Below are 14,503 nucleotides of genomic sequence, written 5' to 3' on the forward strand. Positions count from 1 at the left end.
CCTTTTTCCTCCATGTCCACGCATTCCAGCGCGGCTCCCCCCTGGATCGGGCTCTTCGATGAGAACGGCTGCGTCCAGGTGCGGGTAGCCTCTTCCACACACTCAGGGAACAAGAGGAGAAGTTGCCTCTCCGCGCTTTTCACCCGGGGTAAACGCTTGCCTTCGTACCGGGAACCGGTCCTTTCGGGCGGAGAATTTGGCCATGGGATTTCCAGCTTGGCGGCAGCACGCCTGCACAAATCATGTAGGCTCGTGCCGATAGTCGGGGTACCGCCGTCATTGCCTCTCGCACCCTCTGTGTGCAGGTCAAGCAGGGTTCCCCGCAATCCAGCCTCTTCGACCGGCTGGAACGGGTCGGCGCCGTCCTCTTCAAATAGGACCGCGTCGTCCGAGCCATCGACCGAGTCCAGTTCATCGTGGGCCTCGCAGCCCCCCAGGCATTCGGACTCGGTCATTGCCCTTAGGTCCTCTTGCTCCATCCTTTCACCCCAGTCGGTGCTTGCGCCCGCTGTGGCTACTTGGATATGGTCGCTAGGAAGGGGGGCCCCCGACAGCAACGGGTCATCGTCTGTCAGGCTAACATGGCGAGCTAGCCGACGTAGGAGACTTTACATAGGGAGTCGTGCGCAGTGGTCGCAGGTACCCATAGGAGCTAGTGCTTCTCGGGCATGTCTCAGCCCGAGGCACTCATTGCAGGTGAGGTGGGTATCTCTCTCCGAGATATGGTTCCCGCAAATGCACACCCGTCCAGGCTTCCCATCCACCGTGTCAGGAGGGGGAGAAGCCATGGCTTAACTGCAGTTTGGAGACTGGCCAGTTGTATTTTTATTTATTGCAGCTTTGCAGCTGATTCGGTTTAGCTTCCCAGCTAAACGTGTCAGCTTTCCAGCTAGACGGAGTTAGCTTTGCAGCTAGACGTTCCCGGTGACTAATGTTTGGATACAAGCTAGTCACTGTAGAAGCGAGTTACCACTGTTTGGAAACAGGCTGGTTAAACATAGATGTTTGGTGACAAGCCTATCTGTCGACAACCGCTTAGTAGGCACTAGCGCCCAGCGAGCAAGTGGTAAGCTCACTCTGTGGATAGTAGCATAGAACCTCGGCACTTAGCAGTATCATCAACATTTACTTCAGAGAGAGAAGAGGTAATTGAATGACGCTGTACTCACGGTCAGATACTTATATAGGGGGCTGACCCGGGGTGCATCAGACGTGGCCAGCCAATCATGGCTGGCGTAGTGATAAAGTGCTTCTGAGGGATACGTGGGGAGGCATACCCATATGTGAGATACCTCACGATTGCTTGAAAGAGAACCCCGCGCCGTGACGAACGGGGGATTTAACCCCCTCGGTTTAACACAGAAAACTTGAGATAAGAAGGTGAAATCGCCGTGCTTGCCAAGCTGCGACCGAACCGGCTCGGCAGTGTAGAAAGACCTATAGCCAGGGTTCGAGTAGGTGGGAGCCAGTGGGAGCTGAGCTCCCATAGAGAGAGGTCTGGCTCCCATGAAAGCAGTAATCTCAAATATCTGTACAATAATATACAGCAGCATATTATTGTAATTACCAATAAAGCTATTTTCCCTTCCACATGCAGCGTTATATTGACGTTAAGTGGGATAATAGAACGCCGGTATCGGGAAAATAAGCCCAGACAGGGTGAACCGGACACCGACTCTAAACGGAGGTGCTTCGATCATTTATTATTTATTTTCGATAATGAGCGGCTACTTGCCAAACGAAAAAATAATTTCACAAGGTGTTTTTTTTACAATTTGTAAAAAAAAAAAAAATTCAGCGCAAGGCCGGTACGGTCTCCCCCCACCGTCAACAACTTTAAGAGACCCCCGCAGAGATGGAATCATAACTCAAACCCTGCCTATAGCCAACTTCATCCTGCCCAACAATATGGGCAGGATCCAAGCTCTCCTAATCGGGTCAGCAATAGCCACGTTTGAATGATAACGTATGAATGGAAAGTTGCATTTTTTATGTCTACAAATATTCTATACTAGAGAGCCAATCAATGCAACCTTATGCGGAATCAGATAAAGTCGGCTCTCTTGCTGCGCAAAATATATGTTTAAAAAATCAGCACATTAAGATAAATGTAGTTGTCACACAAGCTATTTTGGATTTTTGTAATATGGAATTATTTCAGGGGGGGAAATGCCGTGAATAAATGTATGCACGGTGCGTTCAGGATTAGGACTGATGTATATGTCGGCCTAGGCTTAATCAATTGTGTTTTAATATCTTTAGCATTCATATTATTGCAATCTATTCTTTTCGTAGGCTACTCTGTGGTTGGCCTTGATGGGGAGATATTTTAACCCTTTTTAACCCCATTTTCCTGTGACATTCCTGCGTCTCCCCCTGTGTCATAGCCCGTTTCAGCACCATGTCAGTGGACAGGTACAATCCTACGATCGTCGTGAGTGCAGCGAATGCGCGTTCACGTTAAGAGGAGTTTCGGGAAACGCTCCAAAGAAATTAACGATGGTTCGAAAGATCCATCGGGAGAATGATCGTACGAGAGAAGATCCATCGTTATCGGGAAACGGGGCCCAGTCCCTTAGAGTTGAAGAGTCGGATGGCCTGGGGGAAGAAGCTGTACTGTAGTCTGGTTGTGGCGGACCGGATGCTCCGGTACCTTCTGCCAGACGGAAGGGGGGAGAAAAATTTGCTTGAGGGATGGGAGGGGTCATCCACAATGCTGGTTGCCTTGCGGATGCAGCGAGTGGTGTAAATGCTGAGATGGAGGGGAGAGAGACGCAGATGATCTTCTCGGCTGTCCTCACTCGCTGCAGATTCTTGCGGTCCAGTTTGGTGCAGTTTCCGATCCAGGCAGTGATGCAGCTACCCAGGATGCTCTCTATGGTCCCTCTCTAAAAAGTGGTGAGAATGGGGGGTGGGAGGTGGGCTCTCTTCAGCCTTCTCAGGAAGTGGAGGCGCTGCTGGGCTTCCTTAACAGTGGAGGCGGTGTTGAGGGACCAGGTTAAGCTCTCGACCAGGTGGACACCAAGGAATTTGGTGTTCTTCACGATCTCCACCAGGGAGCCATCAACGTCCAGCGGCTCGTGGTCCCTCTGTGCTCTCTTGAAGTCAACAACCATCTCTTTGGTTTTGTCTACGTTCAGGGACAGGTTGTTGACTTTGCACCGGGTTAGCAGTTGTTTCACCTCCTCTCTGTAAGCTGACTCGTCGTTCTTTTCTATCAGACCCACCATGGTTGTATCGTCGGCGAACTTGATGATGTGATTCGAGCCGTGTAGCGCCGTGCAGTCGTGCGTCAGTAGTGTGAACAGCAGTGGACTGAGCACACAGCCTTGAGGGGCCCCTGTGCTCAGAGTGGTGGTTTTGGAGGTGTTTTTCCCGATCCGGACTGTCTGGGGTCTCCCCGTCAGAAAGTCCAAGATCCAGTTGCAGAGGGAGATGTTCAGGCCCAGCAGGCCCAGCTTCGTGATCAGGTGCTGGGGGACGATTGTGTTGAATGCTGAACTGAAGTATATGAACAGCATTCTAACATATGTGTCCTTTTTGTCCAGGTGGGTGAGTGCTAGGTGGAGGGTGGTTGAGATGGCATCGTCGGTGGAGCGGTTTGCTCGATATGCAAACTGCAGGGGGTCTAGAGTGGGAGGCAGGAGGCTCTTTATGTGCCTCAGGATCAGCCTCTCAAAGACTTTTTCGGCACAGGGACAATGGTGGTAATTTTGAAGCACGATGGGACGGTGGCACTGCGCAGGGAGATGTTGAAGATGTCCGTGAGAACATCTGCCAGCTGGTCTGCACATCCTTTGAGCACACTCCCGGGAATGTTGTTTGGGCCAGCAGCCTTACGCGGATTCACTCTGCGCAGTGACTTTTTCACCTCAGCCGTGGTCAGACGTAGCACTTGTTCGTCGGGAGAGGGGGTGTTCTTCTCCGCCATCACATAATTTTGTGCTTCAAACCGGGCGTAGAACACGTTCAGCGCATCAGGCAGAGAGGCCTCACTGTCACAGGCTGGTGTAGATGTCCTGTAGTTGGTGATGGCTTGGATGCCCTGCCATAGCTGCCGCGTGTCTCCACTGTCTCTGAAGTGGCCGTGGATTTTCTGGGCATGTGCACGCTTAGCGTCCCTGATAGCCCGGGCCAGTATAGAGTGGCGAAGTCACGCCCCTTCCGGTAGAGCTCATGGGACCTATGAGATCGAAAAATATGAATGGGTGTCAATAGAGAGAAAATAATAATTTTCTGGTCCCAGTCTTTATATGCCCTGGATTACACATATGTTGTTTGTGGATTTAAATGATAATTTTTCATGCAAAGAAAACTAAAAATGTTCGTGAAGAAGTTTGATAATTTTAGGTTTTATGTGAGGCCGCTTTGTGAAGTACAGCTCTTCGCTGCTCTCGACGCATATGATATACGTCACCACACCCGCACTTGGAACTCGGCACAGAGATGGCACATAGAGATGGCACATAACTAAAACTCTCCACATGCCCTGACTTATAGTGGTTTTCACCTCTTTCTATGCTTTTATCGCCTTGAAAAAAAGTGGTGAAGTGGAGCAGAGAGATCGCCATCTCTGTGCGGAGTTCCAAGTGCTGGTGTGGTGACGTATATCATATGCGTCGAGAGCATCGAAGAGCTGTAGTTCACAAAGCGGCCTCACATAAAACCTAAAATTATCAAACTTCTTCACGAACATTTTTAGTTTTCTTTGCATGAAAAATTATCTTTTAAATCCACAAACAACATATGTGTAATCCAGGGCATATACAGACTGGGACCAGAAAATAATTATTTTCTCTCCATTGACACCCATTCATATTTTTCGATCTCATAGGTCCCATGAGCTCTACCGGAAGGGGCGTGACTTCGCCACTCCATTGCCCTCGCCATGCTCAGAGCTCTTATCTCCTGCTCTGAAGGCTATGTCTCGGGCTCTCAGCATTGCACGTACCTCTGCAGTCATCCATGGCTTCTGGTTGGAGTGTGTGGTGATGAACTTGGTGACAGTGACGTCATCAGTGCAGTTACTGATGTAACCAGTCACTGATGCTGTGTACTCCTCCAGGTCAATGGAGCCGTCGGTGGTTGCTGCTTCCCTAAACATATGCCAGTCGGTGCACTCAAAACAGTCCTGGAGGGCAGAGATGGCTCCTGCTGGCCTGGTTTGCACCTGTTTCTCGGCTGGTCTGGAGCGTCTGACGAGCGGTCTGTATGCTGGGATCAGCTTGACGGAGATGTGATCTGAGTATCCGAGGTGGGGGCGTTGGTGTAAACAAGGTCCAGCATGATCGCCCCTCTCGTTGCGAAATCCACACGTTGATGAAATTTAGGAAGCACAGTTTTGAGATTTGCATGGTTGAAATCTCCAGCGACAATAAGCAGTCCTTCTGGTTGTGTGTTTTGGAGATCGCTAATAGCTCCGTACAGTGCGGCTAGCACTTCCTTAGCATTAGCACTGGGGGGAATGTAAACAGCTACCACATGCAGGGAGAACTCTCGTGGCAAATAAAAGGGTCTACATCCCACAACCACATATTCCACCAGCGATGAACAGGACTTTGAGACTAGGGCAGAGTTGTTGCACCAGTCAGTGTTGATGTAAACACACAGTCCGCCACCTCGGGCCTTGCCGCACAGTGATGAGTCTCTGTCGGCTTGATGCGAGGCTAGTCCGTCTAGCTGAATGGCCACGTCCGGGACTCGATCGTTGAGCTATGTCTCTGTAAAAACCCAGACACAGCAGTCCCTAGTCTCCTGTTGAGTAGTCCACTGTAGTCAGATGTAGTCGGATGTAGTCCAGTTTATTTTTCAGGGAGCGGACGTTGGAGAGCAGGATAGACGGGAGAGCCGGCCGGCTAGCGTTAGCTCTTAGCCTAGCACGGACGCCGGCTCTCTTGCCCCTCTTACAGCGTCTATCACATCGCTTTCGGCACCTCCTCAGCCACCTCCTTTACATAGCAAGCCAAGAGCCTGTAGTTCGTTAAGTAGTTCCCCCGATGGTACAACTGCCGGACTGCGTTTGAGTTCCAGAAGAGGAGGACGATTTGCGAAATTTGTGAAATGCGAGAACATCTCCGCCCAGTGCTCGTCCACTGGTTTATATCAGCATTCCACTGTGCGACCATCCCTGTTGCGTATGCCCTGAAACATTGTTGAAATCATATGCTGGATGCTTTATTCTTTCTATGTGTTTTTTAGTTAATGATCGGGCAATAATAAGACCACGTTCCTGCAAAACCGGGATGTCTTGTCACCCTATACTATAATGAATGATGATCGGGCGGGTGTCCATTGTTGAAAAAAACATTGCTTTGGCTGGATTGCGGGTGGATTATTGATATTAAGCAGCGGGTGCGGAATGCGGATGACATTACAGCTCATCCGCACATCTCTACTACACACAATACAGCACAGCATGCAGGCCCGGTGTGATCATGCATTGCGAGTGCGACATGGGTTTTTTTTAACTGTAGCCAACTTGTGCAACTTTGTACACAAAAGTTGCACAAGTTGGCCTGGCCCGAGGATAGGGATATTGTCCTGGCCAGCGGGTCGGGTCAGGGTCGGGTTCGGGCAGAGAATCTAAATTGTACTCCAGGGACGTAGGCTGGGTACTTCTACAGGATATAGGCTGGTTGGTGCTACAGGACATAGGCTGGGTGGTGCTACTGGACGTAGGCTGGGTGGTGCTACTGAAGACGTAGGCTCCCTGTACCTAATTGCCGTAGATCCAAGGCTCAGGAGATATGCTCGCCCAAACTCAGCATTTCCAGACAATTGACTGATTAATTAATTCAGTTATTCATTCATAACTAATTCAACTTCACCCATGTTTCTTTAAGTACACTACATTTCAAGATGATTTGTTCAAATAAACCCCTCCTTTTCTCCTTTGGGCCATGTTGTTTAGTCAATCGACTTCTATCGTCCTTTCTGAGCAGTTAAAGCCCTCATGCAACCATCCCAAAAATGCTTCCACTCAAATCCAACATTTGGGCAATTTGGTGGTATTTTATGTCACCAGCCAGGGAAACAGTGATGCCATGCTTCGATTGACAAAAACATTGAATCTTACTCTGAATGACTGCATTTCATTAGATTATTTGACATGGACGGAGTACATCAATGAACATCAGATCAAATCCGAGATTTAGGCCCAATCCCATTTCTACCCCTTCCCCCTTCCCCTTACCCCTTCAAAACAAGGGGGAGGGGTAAGGGGTAGAAATGGGATTGGGCCTTAGACTGGCCGATGTTGAACTAAATGCTCATATACCTCCACAGACACTAGCCAGGTAACAAAAACAGAATAGTTACAAGTTGCAATAGACCTCTGAAGAATAAGTCCGCCTCCGAGGCTACTGATTCCATCGGTCAAATGTCTATGGGAAATAACATGGGGTTTTTGAATGACCGTACATAAGCATCTCTGTAGGTTGCGAAGAAGTAAAAGCTGCTCACGTTTTGAACTACACACTTTTTCCATCTAGATTTCACTTGGGTTTTGGATTGTCGTTGCCGTTAAAGAAGTAAACGATTATAAATGAAACTTTAACAGCACCGACAATCCAAAACCCAAGAGAAATCTAGAAGTGTTCAAAACGTATTCTACGACTTATTCTTCAGAGGTCTATATACAAATTAGTGGTGGGCATAGATTAATTGTTTTAATCTAGATTAATTCCAAAATTAATCTAGATTAATCATGATTAAAATGGCAAACGGCAAAAAATCTGTTCGTTTACCTTGACAGCGGTCAATTATACTGGGCAATGGTGATTTATCAAATATAATTCACCACCGGAAGTTGTGAAGTGCCCATGCAAGTGAACGTAGCATAAACAAAAATAATTGACAGCTGAACGTTGGGAAGGCCCATGTGAGTGAATGGAGCAGTCTACAGCATTGAGAAGAGCCGTGTTATAATCCAAAATAATGTAAGGTTTAGAAGTTAAATATTTGAAAGTTGTAGAATAAATTAATATAATTTATAGTGGCGTTAATTTGCTAGAAATGTACTTAAAATTTTTAGTCAGTTAATCATTTACATATTTATGTTACACAATTATTACATATTTAACACAGTCAGGATATTCTGTTGAATCTGCCTCTCTGATTCCCTCACGTTTACCTCAGTCTAAGGGTGCACTCACACTAGGCCATCTGGCCGTGGCCGTTGGCCATTTTCACACCTAACCGTGCTCAAATGGCCCCATTGTTCTCTGGCCTGCACTCACACTGGGCCATCTGGCCGTGGCCGTTGGCCGCCGCAACTGTGGCCTGGCCACGGTAGGCTCTTGTACATATGTCATCACGTCGTAAGTAACACGTCATCACCAAGCGTCCGCTGCATGGACCATAATAAAGTCTGCCGCCAGTCAGAGTTTTAACAACAATGGACAACAACACAGAGAACACAGTTCGCACTTTGCTGAGTCTGTTGCTTATTTGGATATATGTTTACCGTTTAATGGGAGAGAAGGCTCGTCGCCGTTATTATGTCTGTGGTCGTCGCATGGACTATACGTCATCCAGCTCAGATTGCGTAGCCGTGCGTGTGCGCGTGTCGGCTCATTAGTATCTGTACCGTAGCGGCGCGGACCGTAGCAGCACACCTCTCCCAAGTGGCCAAATTGGCCTGGCCTGGCCAGACTGGCCACACTCACACTGGCAGATTTGAGAATGGTTAGGTGTGAAGACGGCCACGGCCAGATGGCTTAGTGTGAGTGCATCCTAAATTCTAGCTTCTGATTGGTTAGTTCAGTCACGTGATGGGTCCGAACAAGGAAGTGTTTGAAAATAGATTAACGGCGATATTTTTTTTATCACGCTATAAAAGTTTTGCGTTAACGCAGCCGTTAACGCCGATAACGGCCCACCACTAATACAAATACAAAGTTTTGAAGCGGCAAGAGGCAAATTTGTAAATCCTGATTTAGACATGTGTGCAAGTTTCATGACTATAAGTTAAGCGGCCAGGAGATATACTTTTTGAAGATTGTAGAGCTGTAGCTGTAGCATGTAAACCCAGAGAGTTTACCAACCATATTTAAATCTCTTTCCCACTCCCCCAACATTAAGCTCAATGTATCAAATCAGTAATATGGGGTCGAACAGGGCCACCAAAAGGTTACATTTTAATTGTAACAATTTGAAACTTTCAACATTTAAATTCAAAACTAATATTTCACCTTCAGTTTCTTTGAACAAATTCAAAACCTACATTCAAAATACACCTGGCACAGGAATTTATGTACTGGAAGGACAAGATAAAGGCGCAATACAATACCATATCTTCTTAATCCAAGTATGGTGCTTAACCATGGTGAGTGGATCTCAATCCACAGTGAATATAAATATGATATTATATTAGTTTATTAGGAATGAACAATGTTCGAAATTAGGTTTTAGAAAAAATTTCCCAATAGAATTTTGAATGTGCACCTTGAATGTGAGTTTTTAATTCAAGTATTTAATTAATACATGCAAAAACAAGTTTATTCCTGAATTCATTGTTCATTGTGCAGAACAATCTACTTCTACTTTCAAAATGTAGATTTCAATGTTGAATAATTCACGTAATAAGTCTGTCAAAGGTTTCAAATGATTAAATGTAGAATGCAACTTCCTGGTGGCCATGTGGTGACTCTGAGCTCCTTAGAGTGATCAGGGCCAGGGTGAAAGAGGTGAGGGGGTCTGGTTGTGATCAGTGAATCCTCTCCCTCAGTGATCAGGGCCAGGTTGATGGAGGTGAGGGGGTCTGGTTGTGATCAGTGAATCCTCTCCCTCAGTGATCAGGGCCAGGGTGAAGGAGGTGAGGGGGTCTGGTTGTGATCAGTGAATCCTCTCCCTCAGTGATCAGGGCCAGGGTGAAGGAGGTGAGGGGGTCTGGTTGTGATCAGTGAATCCTCTCCCTCAGTGATCAGGGCCAGGGTGAAGGAGGTGAGGGGGTCTGGTTGTGATCAGTGAATCCTCTCCCTCAGTGATCAGGGCCAGGGTGAAGGAGGTGAGGACTCGGGGTCAGGAGCTCACGGCCACCGTGGAGGTGAAGGAGGTGTTTAAGTCCTCGCTGGTGAACATCCCCAGAGAAACCAACACCCTGTTCTACATCTCGTCCTGCCCCTGCCCCCCGCTCTCCCCAGGGGTGGATTACATCATCCTGGGCTACGAGAACAAGGAGACGTCCAGGTAAAAATACTCCACTTATCGATTTTTTACTCCCTTAACATGCAGGAGAAACAGGGCTCCCTGGAAGAGGACCCCTTTGTAGATATATTTATACGTTTAATGGCCTGATTTTAAGGTACCAAAAACACTTTTATGCTACAGTAATTTAAATATGGTAGGTCCATTCCTCCCCTAATGCAGCCGAATCGCTTCATATCCTAGGATTTGTAGTACATTAATACATATCCTAGTACTAGCATTGATAGCAGTAGTAGTAGTAAGAAATTATTATCCCTATCCATCAACTGAACTACGCGTGTGTGTGTGTGTGTGTGTGTGTGTGTGTGTGTGTGTGTGTGTGTGTGTGTGTGTGTGTGTGTGTGTGTGTGTGTGTGTGTGTGTGTGTGTGTGTGTGTGTGTGTGTGTGTGTGTCAGACTGCTCCTTATTGAAGGTTCTGTTGCCCAGAAGTGGAAAGACAGGATAGGAAGAAAGGTGAAGGTAAGAAGAAATACGCTCTAAATATACTGAGATACACTCTTTACTATATATTGAGCTACGTATCACTATAAGTATCAGTATCAATTTCTAAAATCAGACTGCATTGGAGATAGATAACGTAATGAATGAATGATGGACTTCAGGGTAACAGACATTGCAGTAGGTCTAATCAGCTGGATCTTTTCATTCATACAAAACCAACCTCAGAATGATCGGTAGGGAGGGAACGTCTTGTGAAGGACTGTTGTGAAACCACGGTGTTGATTTATTCTATCCCCGATCAAGCAGTCCTACAGTGTTCCACCAGAACTCCCTGATCAGTGCTGGTGTCCGAACACCATGTTCTGCTGGGATGTGGCTTGTCTCTCACCGGGGAACCTTACCTTTAGGGTTCAGATGAGCACATCCCGCCTTCAGCACATGACTGGTCGAGATACGAAGTGGAAGAAATTGAACCTCCCCATGACTTTGAGCTGGTCTCATCAGACTTTAGATTAGGACTCTGAAATCTGACCTTACTAGTCCCCTCCTGCTGGCTAGTAGAACGTAACACCGAAATGTGTTGCACACTAATCTTTAAAGTCCACAGCAATATTAACGCAAACGACAACTTTAAATGCCATGGCCGCGCATGGACTGTCCACACCCCATGAGCGGAGACTCACCCGACTATAAACCCTCTCAGAGCAGACAGGAAACACGCATCAACAGAACACAACCCTTGTGCTCCAGTGTTGTCAATGTACCTGTCCCTCCACCTATCTGTCAAACTATCTGCCTCTCTAATCTGTTTGTCACTCTGTCTCTACCTGTCTCTCCACCTATCTGTCTCTCTTACCTGTCTTTCTTTCTCTAACTTGTCTCTCGGGCCATTTGTCTCTTTAACCTGTTCTTCCCCTCTTTTTACCTCTCTTATCCCTCTACCTGTCTGTCCCTCTAACTGTCTATCATCCTCCCTGTCCGTCTCTCTGCAGCGCTGGGACCAGGTGCTCCAGGAGAGGACCTCAGGGAGAGCAGCTCAGCGTGGCGTCCACCACTGAGACCTTGTGTGTGCGCTCACACAACGTAACATACACAATACAATACAAATATAACCACAACCAAAGTACTACTCTTATACCACAGTAGACCCACATGACAATACTACACTATACTGCACTAACATGACAATACTACACTATACTGCACCAACAATAAAATACTACACCAACATGACAATACTACACCATACTGCACCAACATGAAAATACTACACCATACTGCACCAACATGACAGTACTTCACCATTATTGCACCAACATGACAATACTACACCATACTGCACCAAAATGATAATACTACACTATACTGCACCAACATTACAATACTACACTATATGAGACCAACATTACAATACTACACTATGAGGTACACAGACTATTTACTTTAATAAACTTGAATAACACTTTTATTATATATATATATTATAAGTATTATTATTAATAATAAAGCATGACCCTACAATACTGTACTTCTATACTACATGTTACCATAGCAACATGACAGTACAATGCTGCACTACTATACTACATGTTACCATAACATTGTACTGTACAATACTGTACTTCTATACTACATGTTGTCATAGCAACATGACCCTGCAATACTGCACTACTATACTACAGGTTACCATAGCAACATGACCCTGCAATACTGCACTACTATATTTCATGTTACCATAGCAACATGACCCTGCAATACTGCACTACTATATTTCATGTTACCATAGCAACATGACCGTACAATACTGCACTACTATACTACATGTTACCATAGCAACATGAACGTACAATACTGCACTACTATACTAAATGTTACCATAGCAACATGACCGTAAAATAGTGCACTACTATATGTTACCATAGTAACATGACCGTACAATACTGCACTACTATACTACATGTTATCATAGCAACATGGCCGTACAATACTGCCTCACAAATGAATCAGATTTGCCCCAACAATCAATACGATACAATGACTATTACAACTATTTATTCCGTCTATTTTAGGTATAAAGAGTTTATATTCACTAAATGGGCTACATTTATAAAGTGAATAAATATTTACCCTATCATTCAAAAGAATGTGTTACTTAGCTTTGATTGTGAAAGGTTTAGCTCGGTGTGAAAACTTTCCGATAACCAAACACAATGAGTGGAAACGCAGTGAGAACGGTGAGGCAGAAAAAGAATGTGCAAATGTTTCAGCTTTAGCTCAAAGGTAACTTCAGTGGTTTGTCTGAATTCTCCCAACAACCATACCACTCATGGAGTATACTAACTATAATAGAGAATTTCTGGAGAATTATTATAAACATATGCGTAATATATCTAAAGGCATACATATAATAATGTATACATATATATTTGGTTGGCTGGTTGCTTCTCTTAGTGTCTTATAATGTGGGTGACCAGAAAATTGCCAAAACCAATGGTATTAAGGAAAAGCCTGTTTAATTAAAAACTATACAGGTTAATCCAAAATGAAGGTAAGAATAGTCATCTTATTTAATGACACGAAGGTTAACTGATCAAATGTCTGACGCTGTCCCTCACACAAGAGCTGCGGTCGAAGTAGTGGCCATGATAGCTGTTTGAATTCTTTAAATGATAAGGAAAGGTGCTTCGAGGCTTCCTTTCTTGTCTCCCTTTAGCATAGCGTACACTGGAGCTTCCTTTAGGGAAGGACAGGAGATAATACGACCATCAACATGACAACTATTTTCATGCAACCATACTAATAGGGATTTATGTCGATAGTTATGAGTGGACAGGAGGGTGAGAGTGTGGCTGCTCCTTGGATTGCAGGTCATCAGGGGAACCATGTTGAATGGTAGTCCTTCAGCCAGCAGGAGGGAACCCAGCGATACCCTGTCCCTCATCACGTCACCCCATCCCTCTGCCTCAGGACGTCTAGGCGCCAGTGGCAGGGAAGCATTTCCATGATCATCTTAAATCCTACAAAATTTTGAAGATTTGCAGATTGAGAAAACTGATGTGCTACTCTGCTGCTGCTTTCATGATACTTTGAAATCCATTGTAGGGGGTCTGGTCTGTGACTCGGCTGAATGTCTGTCCCAGGAGGTCAGAGCGGAGAGTCCTGGCATTCCTTTTCCGTTGTAGCTTATCACTTTTCACAGTGTGCCAACTTCCTGCCTATGTATATCACAGAGTATTACCCACTGTTGTCGAGAGGACTCCTAGACCCAGCTCTGAGCCGTCAACCTGCACCACAAACCTGAGGGCCTTAGCACTAGCAGACAGCAGAGCCTCTTCTGCAGCTGCGGCCTGCTTCACCATCTTAGAGTGTCACTAAGAGTGTCACAATATTAGAGTGTCATTTAGAGTGTCACCATCTATGAGTGTCACTTAGAGTCTCACACACAGTTGCGGCCACAGGACCGCATATCATATATGTGTTAAGTTCTCTTTGCCGAAATTGACATGACGACTCAGTGTTTCTGAAGTTGTAGAAGAAAAGTATATTCCATGTGTAAATTAGGCCTATTATTTGGCCATAAACTGAGCCATTTGAAGTTTGAAATTCATGTGGTTTTGCATCTGTCTCAGCGGAGATCGCAAACGCGCTGTTAAAATATCAACTCGTCAAGCTAAAATGAGCTGGCTCTTAAAGGGGATGGGAGATGGAACTCTCATTGGTTTGTTGCACGATACACCGAAAACACACCTATGGGTTTTAGACCAACCCTTTTTAGATTTGCGTCGGGCGCAAGAGTCACTTATCCGCCGGTATAATAGCAACAGCAGCCACAAAGCTACGTGCGTTTCGCGCTTC

The 14,503-nt window shown here is 46.0% G+C and overlaps 1 protein-coding gene across 1 annotated transcript in view; it reads left to right on the plus strand.

Moving 5' to 3' along the window:
• frzb (frizzled related protein) overlaps positions 1–12,789 on the plus strand; it is a 49,187-nt gene extending 36,398 nt beyond the window's left edge. Inside the window, exons 6-8 of the mRNA XM_030343408.1 lie at positions 9,984–10,188; positions 10,603–10,666; positions 11,641–12,789. Coding sequence (XP_030199268.1) covers positions 9,984–10,188; positions 10,603–10,666; positions 11,641–11,706 — 335 coding nt within the window. The 3' untranslated portion in view covers positions 11,707–12,789. The remainder of the gene's footprint in view (positions 1–9,983; positions 10,189–10,602; positions 10,667–11,640) is intronic.
• Positions 12,790–14,503: the final 1,714 nt, after the last annotated feature.

This window comes from Gadus morhua, chromosome 20, assembly GCF_902167405.1.
Source record: "Gadus morhua chromosome 20, gadMor3.0, whole genome shotgun sequence".
NCBI classification, from domain to species: Eukaryota; Metazoa; Chordata; class Actinopteri; order Gadiformes; family Gadidae; genus Gadus; species Gadus morhua.